The sequence below is a fragment of the Myotis lucifugus genome, unplaced genomic scaffold (assembly GCF_000147115.1).
Source record: "Myotis lucifugus unplaced genomic scaffold, Myoluc2.0 scaffold_812, whole genome shotgun sequence".
Classification (NCBI taxonomy): domain Eukaryota; kingdom Metazoa; phylum Chordata; class Mammalia; order Chiroptera; family Vespertilionidae; genus Myotis; species Myotis lucifugus.
This window is the reverse complement of record NW_005871860.1, coordinates 155,159-166,515: the sequence shown is the minus strand read 5'-3', so window position 1 is coordinate 166,515 and position 11,357 is coordinate 155,159. Positions and strand designations below refer to the sequence as shown.

Here is an 11,357-nt window from a genome sequence, read left to right as displayed (position 1 = left end):
GGCTCGCTCCGGGAAGTACCTGCCTGTGGGGCGGACCGGGGGTGTCGGCAGAACCAGGCCTGGGTTCTGGGATTAGGGGGAACCGAGCCGCGGTTGGTCAAAACCCGTGGGGCCTGCCGTTCTTGGAGGTCCGATACGGAGCCCCGAACTTGGAGTGTGAGGGTCCCCGGGGTCGGGCTCGGGTGGGGGTTCTGGGTGCAGCCTGGCCCTGGGGAGCGGGCGGGGGTCCTGACCGGGTCCGGGAGTGAGGCTGGGCGCGGCGAGGCGTTGGCGGCCGTGGATGGAGAAGGCGGGGGTCCCGTCCCAGCCGCGCTCCGTCATGCGCGCCGGCACCAAGTAGCCGGGTCCGGGGCTGCACGAGATCTGCTGCCTGGGGAGGCGCAGGCCGAAGGTGAAGGCGGGGGCTCGGGCCCGCGAGGGTCGTGCAGCACGTAACCTGCGGGCGACCCAGCGTCACCGGGTCCGGCCGCTCTGGCCCGGGCACAGCCCCCCCCCCCCCCCCCCCCAGAAAGGAACTTCGGGTCTCCAGCCCGGGTACAGCACCCCCCTCCCGGCACAGACCTCGGCAGCCTTTCTCCCACCCCACCCCCGCAGTGACGCGCGCCGGTACCGGTGTTGGAGGGCAACTTGTACTTGGGCCCCGGGCCCCGGTATTGCGCCGCGATGGGGCCGCGGGGCCGGTGCGGTCGCCAGGGACCGACCCAGAGGTCCGAGCCCATGGCGCGGTGGGTGCTCTACGGCCCGCAGCACCTGTGGACAGAGGTGGGGGGGACACACATCCCGGCAACTCCAGGGGCGAGTCAGGCGGGGCCCCACCCGTCTCCCAGGCGCCAGGAAAACACAGTAGCTTTCCCAGCTGGGGCGGGGGGGGGGCTACCCCAGCTCCGTGTGTGTGTGTGTGTGTGTGTGTGTGTGTGTGTGTGTGTGTTGGGAGGTATCCCAGTTCTGTGGGGGGCGCAGGGCTTCGAGGCCTTCTCCACCCCCCACCCCCAAACTGAGTGAGTTTAGTGTGTGTGTGTGTGTGCGCGCGCGCCCACGCCAAGTTTGGACTCAGCACCACCGAAGGGAATTCCCCGGGGTTCTGGGGGGCTGCGGTGTGTTGGCGTCTGGGGAAGATGCCGCAGCAGGGGAGCGGCACCGGGACCGGGCGCCTGGAGGGGTCTGAGGTTGATGCACTAACCTGCTCCTGTGGCCACTGGCTGGGAAGGCAAGTGGGTGCCCGGGCCAACTCCCAGACCCCATTGTGTCCCCTCCCGCCGCCTGGCAACCCGGCGGCCTGGCCCCGCCCCGCCCCCAGCACCGCCTCACGCTGGGCCTCTCCTCCTTGGAGCCTGGCGTTGGCCGAGGACCAGCACGCGGGCCTCAGGCTCCCCCGGCTTCATACACCCATTCCAGGACAGACAGATATTCAGATGAAAAGCAGGTATGAGAACAAAAAACTTTAATACAATCAGCAGGCTCAGTTTATTATTATGTGTAGAGAGAGAGCGTTGCATCTATTTAAGCCCACAGAATATTTGCAAAATATCATTATGTGCCAGGCCACACATACATACACACACACACACACACACACACACGCAAATTGAATAAAGAGAAAAACTAGGACAGATGATTTGATCGTAATCCAAAGCAATTCTAAACAAACAGTAAAATGTTAAAAAAACCAAGAGAACTTAAATAGTTAGAAAATAGCAAATTATCTTTTAAAAAACCCTGAATCAAAGAAAAACTCAAATATAAAGTTTCAAAGTAAAGGGTGTCCCAAAATTCACCTAAGAAGTAATTTTGATAGAAAACACAGGTTTATAATTAAAAATTGTAAATTTTTTATTGATTCATAAAGTATACAGTATAGGGTTATGTATGGAATAGCATATCGGGTAAATGGATTATCATGTCGAGACAGCAAGCACCATTAACTTATTGCCTGAGCAGCCGCATTTTCAAAGAAGAATGGTCCGATGATGCCTCCAGCCCCAAATCTGCACCAAACAGTGACACGTTGTGGATGCATTTGTTTCTCAACAATCACTTGTGGATTTTCTGAACCCCAAATGTGACAATTTTGTCGATTAACCAAGCCATTCTTCTTTGAAAATGCGGCTGCTCAGGCAATAAGTTAATGGTGCTCGCTATCTCGACATGATAATCCATTTACCCGATATGCTATTCCATACATAACCCTATACTGTATACTTTATGAATCAATAAAAAATTTACAACTTTTAATTATAAACCTGTGTTTTCTATCAAAATTACTTCTTGCGTGAATTTTGGGACACCCTTTATATGTAAAACTGCAAAGGTGCATGCCTTCATACTCTGCTCTATAGGACATAGCTAAAGCTGTGTTCAGAGGGAAACAAAGTCTTCCTTGATTTCATTATTAATGAAGAAAAAATTTAAATAAACATGTTACAAATATTAGAAAAAAGAACAGTCAAGTGCACCGTTCTTTAGATCCAGAAAGAATGGGTCTATTCTGCCCAGCTTGGCACTCTCCCACCAGCTCCTAGAGGAGAAAGGGCAGGAAGGAGTGTCCAGTAGTCTGATAGGAATTCCTGGCCTTTGTCAAGTGAGTGCTGAGCCCAGGGTGCCAGCCCAGGAGTGAGAACCAAGATGGATTGTGGTGACTGGCCAGCCAGCTGCACCTTGCTCCCCGCCTCAGGGCAGCCTGGAAATGCAGGGGATTCACACTCCATGGGGAAGACCTTTAAAAAAATTTATTTATTGCCCTAACCAGTTTGGCTCAGTGGATAGAGTGTCGGACTGCGGACTGAAGGGTCCCAGGTTCGATTCCAGTCAGGGGCATATGCCTTGGTTGCGGGCACATCCCCAGTAGGGAGTGTGCAGGAGGCAGCTGATCGATGTTTCTCTCTCATCAATGTTTCTAACTATCCCTCTCCCTTCCTCTGTAAAAAATCAATGAAATATATTTTTTAAAAAAGTTATTTATTTACTGATGAGAGAGAAACGTTGATTTACTGTTTCACTTATGTATGCATTCATTGGTGCATACATGGTTGCTTCTTGTATGTGCTCTGTCCGGAGAGTGAACCTGGGCAATGCTCTCTAACCATCTGAGCTACCTGGCCAGGGCCAAGGGGAAGAGCTTTGATTGGATTAATTCTTCCCCTAAAGGACAATACTGAGAAATGACGAATTTATTTGGCCTCTTGGAGGCTGATCCCTTGAGAAGGAGCAGCTGGCACGCTCAGTACCCAGTAGTGGCTTCCTCTCCCTCTCCCTGGGGTCACACCGTAATCAAGCAGTGTTCAAAGTTTCTGCCTCAGCTTTGCTTTCCTAGGAACCCAGGCTTAGCCAATTTACTTTTCAGTCTTTATTTAATTATAAGGACATTTAAAACTATGGTCATGAGTCCTAGCTGGTTTGGCTAGATGGACAGAGGGTCAGTCTGGGGACTAAAGGATCCGGGTTTGATTCCGGTCAAGGACATGTACCTCAGTTGCAGGCTCCTCCCTGGCCGGTGCAGGAGGCAATCAATCGATGCGTTTCTCTCACATTGCTGTTTCTCTCAGTCTTTCCCTCTCTCTTCCACTCTCTCTAAAAATCAATGGAAAAATATCCTCCGGTGAGGATTAAAAAATAATAAAATCAATAAAAACACATTTTTAAAAAACCCAAACAATTAAAAAAAATAGCCCTGATCGGTTTGGCTCAGTAGATAGAGCGTCAGCCTGCAGACTGAAGGGTCCTGGGTTCGATTCCGGTCAAGGCCATGTACCTTGGTTGTGGGCACATCCCTAGGAGGGGGTGTGCAAGAGGCAGCTGATCGATGTTTCTCTCTCATTGATGTTTCTAACTCTCTATTCCTCTCCCTTCCTCTCTGTAAAAAAGCAATAAAATATATTAAAAAAATAAAACTATGGTCATAGGTTTTTAGGAAATGTGGTTTTAGTTATATCTGTAGTTTTCGATACACAACATTCTTATTGTTATTAATTTTTAAAAATAGCTTGGCTATTAAAAATGAAACTATGAGCATCTTTGTGCAGGTGTTTGTGTAGACATTTCGTTTCTCTGGGATAAATGCCAGGACTCTATTGCTGGGTGGATGGTAACTGTATGTTTGTTTGTGTTTTAAGAAATTGCCAAACTTTTCAGAGTGGTTGAACCATTTTGACGTTATGCTGCTGAGAGTCATCCACATCAAACTGGAATCGAATGGGTGACCTCTTGGTTCATGGGTCGATGCTCAACCATTGAGCCACACAGGCCGGGCCTATAGTACAGTTTTAAAATAGCCACTTAAAAGTTTATATCCGCTCAGATTACATACATTTGAAAGAGATTTCTGTGGCCCCTTCTGTAACCTTGAGATGTTATTTTGGAGGATGGTATGCATAGCACCTACCACCAGAGGGCGCTCTGTATACACTGCGCCACCTGGCCCCCTCCTCTTCCCACTGAAGGTAGTTTGTCTAGTTTTAAGGTTTATCATCGGGGAAATATTTTGTAATATGTGACAAGGAAGAGATACCATTTTCCTTTTGATGTACTTTGTTCTTACTTTTCATAAAATTTAAAACAAATACATATGGTGTGTATGACTTCTACCTTCAACATTATTACAGGAGGCCTCCTCCTCCTCCTACTCTGGTACCAAATACTTCTAAATAAAACACTTGATTTTTTTTCACAACTGTTATTTCTTGCTTTGCTTATTAATAAATATGGGTTGTTGATGCTGACCTAATGATTCTTAATTTATAAATTGTTGCGACATGAGTCTAGACGTTCCTTCCTGCTTTAGGTGACTTAGCTGAAAACAGACTCATCTGGACAGAGCCAGTCTGCGAAGAGACAGCAGGCCTTGACTGAGGTCAGTGTCCTGTTGCCAGGACCCTTGTATGCACACCTTAGCTCTCAGGGAACACACTCCTGAGGGCTGTTCCCAGGCCTGAACATTCTGTAATGCATTTCTTGATACTTGGAAAAACTACATATGCCAAGTCCCTTTGGTGGAAACATACAAATGTATGTGATCAGTGCTCCTGGTCACCCTCGCTGTTGGGACCTTACATGGTTCCGTTAGAACATCTACGACTGCCTATGATGCAGAATAATGACAGTGTGAGGACTGGGTGATAATATTTGTCATTTCAACCATTTGTAAGGGCACAATTCAGTGGCGCTAAATACATTCACAACGCTGTGTATCCATCACCACTATCTATATCCAAAATTTTTTCATCATCCCCAACGTAAACTCGGTACCCATTAAACAATAAGTCCTTCTCTCCTCCCAGTCCCTGATAATCTCTAATCTACTTCCTGTCTCTATGAATTTGACTACTCTAAGTACTTCATTTAAGTGAAATCATACAGTGAAATCATTGTCTGGCTTATTGCACTTAGCATGCTGTGTTCAAGGTGAATAGCTGTAGCACGTGTCAGAATTTCCTTCCTTTTTATGGCTGCTTCAATTTATGTACATGCCACAGTGTGTTTATCCCCCTGTGGATGGACATTTGGGCTGTTTATTCTTTTTGACTATTGTGAATGGGCAGAGCTAGGAACGTGTGTGTACATAAACACATTTGAGTACTTGTCTTTACTTCTTTTAGATATATGCCTTAAATTGCTGGGTCACATGGTAGTTTCATGTTTAGCTTTATGAAGGCCTGCCAAATTATTTTCCACAGTGGCTGAACCATTTTACATTCCCTCCAGCAATATGTGAGAGTTCAGGTTTTTCCACAGTCTTGCCAAAACTTTTTTTAAATAGATGTTTTTATTTATTTCAGAGACGAAGGGAGATAGATAGAAACATCACTGATGAGAGAGAATCATTGATTGGCTGCCTCCTGCACACCCCCTACTGGGGATCGAGCCTGCAACCCCGGCATATGCCCTTGAACGGAATCGAACCCGGGACCCTTCAGTCCGCAGACTGATGCTCTATCCACTGAGCCGAACCAGCTAGGGCTTGCCAACACTTTTATTTACTATTTTTAATTTATAGCCATCTTAGTGGATGTTAAGTGGTACATTGTTGTGGTTTAGATTTGCATTTCCCCAATGACTAATGATGTTAAGCATCTTTTCATATGCTTACTAGTCATCTATATATTTTCTTTTGAGAAATGCCTACTTAAGACCTTTGCCCATTAAAATATATGGGTTGTGTGTTTTTGTTGTTGAGGTGTTAAGAGTTCTTCATACATTCTGTATATCAGACCCTTATCAGATATATGATTTGAAAACATTTTCTCCCATTCTGCAAGTTGTCACTTTTAAAAATCATATCCTTTGATGCACAAAAGCTTTATATTTTGTTGAGGTTTATCTATAGTTTTCTATTGTTGCTCATTTTTATTGGTGTTATATTAAGAATCTATTGTAAAACCCAAGATCATGAAATTTACTCCTGTGTTTTCTTCTAAGAGTTTTATGGTTTTAGCTTTATATTTAGAATGTTGATCCATTTGAGTTATGTATACAGTGTAAGGTAGGGATCCAACTTCATTCTTTTGCGTGTGAATATCCAGCTGTCCCAGCACCTTTACTGATGAGACTGTTATTCTCCAATGAATGGTCTTGGCACCATTGTAGAAAATCAACTGGCTAGCCCGGCTGGTGTGGCTCAGTGGTTGAGCATCGACCTATGAACCAGGCAGTCACGGTTCAATTCCTGGTCAGGGCACATGCCTGGGTTGCAGGTTCAATCCCCAGTGTGGGGCATGCAGGAGGAAGCTGATCAATGATTCTCTCTAACATCATTGATGTTTCTATCTCTCTCTCTCTCCCTCTTCCTCTCTGAAATAAATAAAAATATTTTAAAAAATCAATTGGCTTAGAGACACATGGGTTTATTTCTGGACTTTCAGTTCTATTGTATTCATCTACTAGTATATGTCTATCCTTATGCCAGTACCACACTGCTTTGAATACTGTAGCTTTGTAGTAAGTTCTGAAATTAGGAAGTGTGTCTTCCAACTTTGCTCCTTGTCACGATTGCTTTGGCTATTCAGTGTTGGAAGCTGCCATTGTCTTCACTAGCAGAGGTGTGGACAAGGAGCCCGGAACCCTGGTGAACCTTGAGCCCTGGCAAAGGTCAGAACTATGCACCGACTGTTTAGTCAACATAATGGTAGCTGAAGCAATTTCTCGACTAGATAGTCATGTAAATCCTTACTGATAAGATAGTCTGTCTGTTATGGAATTGCCTGCCTAAGGGCTATAGGTGTATCCCAAACTGAATAAAAGGATGGCAAGGCCTGAGCACAAGCGGAGTCCTCCCTCTTGTGTTGGGCTCCCGCCTGGCCCCCCAATTTCCAAATTATTATTTCTTGTCTCGTCTCTGTCATTTGCGCGCGGCCCTTCTCCAGAGCCCGAACACTGAACCACACGGGATGTGGGTCATCACATCTTAGGACCTCTTTCAATTCCATATAAATTTGAGGATGGGCTTTGCCATTTCTGCAAAAAAGGCTATTGGAATTTTGATAGAGGTTCCATTGAATCTGTAGGTCACTGTGGGCAGTATTGACATCTTAACAATATTGTCTTCCAATCCACGAATACAGGATGTCTTTCCATTTATTTAGGTCTGCTTTAATGTCAGCAATGTTTTTTAGTTTTCAGCTTCTTTGGTTACATTTATTCCCAAGTATTTAATTCTTTTATATTCTAAGTGGAATTGCTTTCTTTTCAGATTGTTTGTTGCTGGTGTATAGCAACACAACTGATTTTTGTGTGTTGACCTTGTATTTTGCAATTTTGCTAAATTTGTTCATTAGCTCAAGTTGCTTTCTTTTTGGTTCTTTGAGATTTTCTAGTATAAGATCATGTCATTTGTAAATTGAAATAGTTTTACCTCTTCCTTTCAAATCTGGATGCCTTTTTCTTTCTTTTTCTTCACTAATAGCTCTGACCAGAACTTCCAGTACAATGTTAAGTAGCAGCAATGAAAGCAGGCACTCTTTCCTTGTTTCTGTCCTTAGGGGATGGAACATTTTCAGTCTTTCACCATTGAATATGTTAGCCGTGGGATCTTCTTAAATACCCTTTATCACGTCAAAGTTCCCTTTGATTCTTACTAGTAGTTTTCTGAGTGTTTTCTTCATGAACAGGTACTGTATTTAAAGAATAATTCTTGTACTTTCTGTGTCAATTGAGATGATCATGTGTTTTTTCCCTTTGTTCTATTAATGTCCTCTAGTTCATTCATGTAGTCTAAAATTAATGTATTCTAATCAATATACCTCATTGATTGATTTTCTTACATTGAATCCCCCTTGCATTCTTGGGATAAATTCCATTTGGTTATGATGTGTAACACTTTTAATATGGTATTGGACTGAATTTGCTCCTATTTTGTTGAGGATTTTTGCATCTATATTCATAAGGGGTACTAGTCTGTAATCTTATTTTCCTGTGATGTATTTATTTGGCTTTGGTATCAGTATAATGCTAACATTACGGGATGAATTAGGAAGTGTTCCTGCCTCTTCAATTTTAGGGAAGAGTTTCAGAAGGATTGATGTTAAAAAGATTATTCTTTTTTTTAAAAAATCCTCACCTGAGAACATTTTTCCATTGACTTTTAGAGACAGTGGGAGAGGCACACACACAGAAATATCTATGTGAGAGAGATAGAGCGGCTGGCTGCTTTTGCACATGCCCTGATCAGGGTTGGGGATCGAGCCTGCAACCGAGGTACATGCCCTTGACCAGAATCGAACCTGGGACCCTTCAGTCCACAGGCCAACGGTCTTTCCAAAGTGCCAAACTGGCTAGGGCAAGAATTATTCTTTAAATGTTTGGTAGAATTCACCAGTGAAGCTATCTGGTCCTGGGCTTTTCTCTGTTGGAAAGTTGGGTTACTGATTCAATCTCTTTACTTGTTATAGGTCTGTTGAGATTTTCTATTTCTTTTGAGTCTATTTTGGTGGTGTGTGTCTGGCTAGTTTGTGAACTTTTCCATTTGATCTAGGTTATCTAATTCATTGGGATGTAATGTTCATAGTATTCTCTTATACTTTTCTTTCTGTAATGTCAGTAGTAATGTTCCCACTTTCATTTCTTATTTTAGTTATTTCTGTCTTTTTCCTTTTTTCTAAAGTCAATGTTCATTTAGATTTATTAATGTACCACTTTTTGTTGTTGTTGCTTTTCTTTCCTTCTGGCATTCTTAGTTCTTTGATCTGGTCTTAATTTCTTTATACTTGAAATACATAGATAGTTTAGAATTTCCTTTAGTGAAGACGCTCACTATTTGTCTGAAAATATTTTTATTTTGCCTTCATTCTTTTTTTTAGTTTTGTTTGTTTGTTTGTTTGTTTTTATGGTTAATCCTCACCTGACTGGGAATTGAACCCACCACCTTTTGGTGTATGGGATGACGCTTCAACCAACTGAGCTACACCAGCTGATTATACAATATTTTTGTTGCTTTAAAAAAATTCCAATAACAGAGAAAACTTATATTTGATAAGGTTTGCTGCTCTCTACCATCTTATGTACATTAGCTGTCCATTGTATTAATCTTGGAATTATGTCTCCATTTCACTATGCTTTTCCTCCACTAAATGGGAAAGGACTCAGTGGTGGCTGGGGCACCATCTAGCGTTGTTCAGGCTTGAGGATCACGTGTGTGGGCTCTTGTGAGCGCTCCAATGGTCCAGCTCACGGGTGGATGTCCTTCCCCTCCCCAGCTCCTGGCATATGGGTGGTGACGGTTGCTGGTAGGGGGAGACTGTCTCCATTCTTGTACTGCTTGTGTCAGCTCTGAGGAAACGGAAGCTCCCAGTACATAGGCCCGATTCCCTCCTTATTCCTTGTATTGACTGGGACAGCAGCTGGAAAAAGGAGCTCTTGGCCTAAGGGACCTTCCAGGGACCCATTTTGATTTTCATTTTCACCTTGATGGTAATTCGTGACATCTATGCTGTCATAGCACAACTAGAATAACTGTTAGGTTTCACGGTCTGTGGAGTGATCACATGTGCTTCTGACCTTGTCTCCTCCCAGCAGCCCAGTCTCACTCTCTCTGGGAAGTTAGGGAGGGAACATGTCCCCACCCTCCCAATGGTTTCTCCACAAAGGGCCGAGTTTTGCCCTCGGTCTGGATTGGACAAAGGGAGGTGTTTTCTTTCCACAGAGAATGGGACTAGACCCTTCCTTGGTCACTGGTGTGTCTCCAGGACCCATCGTGGTCCTCAGCACCTTGCGAAGTTGGTAGGGATGATTTCCTGTGCTCGGTTCCTCCCCGCCTCGGCGTCTGAAGGGATCACTTTGTAGACACCTCTCCTGTTCTCTGAAGCAGCCTGCAGCTCAGACCTGCGACAGGGGTCTTAAGAAGCTGGGTGGAGGTGCCTGATGGGGTGCATGTAAGGATGTCATCTACATCCTCTCAAGGTCTTCGGATCCCAAACTGAACCAAGAGGCAGAGCCTGGAAACAGGACAGAGAATAAGGGCCGTGTCCAGGAGGCCTGCCCCCACCTGAGGGCCACCTTAAGGCCTGGGCCCACCTTCCACCCTCTTGCTGACATCTAATATGCTCGGGGGAGCTGTGAGGCAACCTGATGGGTGAGATACCTGAGGCTCAGTGGAGCCCAGGCTGGGTGCCAGGGACGCATCTTGGCCACCTCTTTGATGCCAGGGAGAAGTCCCCTGTCCCAGAAGAAGGAACAAATACACGTTGTGGGGGGCCCTGCTCTGTACCAGGGACTTCAGTCCCTTTTTCATGTCTGGGCCCCACCTGGCACCTGTCTTAAGATTTACACCTGAGATCAGCTTAAGTGAGATGCAGATGGAGGAGGCAAAGCTCTTTCCCTGAGAAACCGGGCCCAGAGGGGAGGCAAGCTGCCTGCCCAGCGGGAGCCTCTGCCTGCCGGCCTGGGAGGGGCCTGAGTCCCAGTGCTGAAGGTGGGAGTGGAGTGATTCAGCCAGGACGAGGGAAGGTTGAGGATTGAGACAGGACACCCAGGTGTCAGGCTGATGGAGCACCCAGGGCGGGAGGAAGGTTTCTGGGGGATCTCAGGGCTGGATGATGGGAGTAGGTAACAGGAGTTGCATCAGCCTGGACTTGGGGTGCTCCAGGGCCTGGCAAGAGCAGCACTTGGGCAGTCAAGACACTGGAGGTGCAGGGGGCAGCCCAGGGGGCTCTAGAAGGGCTGGGTGGGCTGTAATAATTCAGGCCAAATAAAGGGAAATACAAATGTCTGGATTTTCTTTATTTAACTCACTTTTTTTCTCTTGACAACTTAGAAAATTGCTTTGAAAACTATTCAGTGTCTGCTGAGCTCAGGCAAGAGAAAGTCCCGAGGCTGGTAGAGGAGAGGGTGAGGGGCCTCCTCCTGCCCCAAAGTTTCCTGGGAGAGAACAG

General features: G+C 45.5%; 1 protein-coding gene across 1 annotated transcript in view; it reads right to left on the bottom strand.

Annotated features, from left to right (window-relative positions):
- Nucleotides 1–843, bottom strand: part of ODF3B (outer dense fiber of sperm tails 3B) — a 2,175-nt gene extending 1,332 nt beyond the window's left edge. Inside the window, 4 exon segments of the mRNA XM_023747205.1 lie at nt 4–23; nt 234–416; nt 419–436; nt 611–843. Of these exon segments, the coding sequence (XP_023602973.1) occupies nt 4–23; nt 234–416; nt 419–436; nt 611–719 (330 nt within the window). The 5' untranslated portion in view covers nt 720–843.
- Nucleotides 844–11,357: the final 10,514 nt, after the last annotated feature.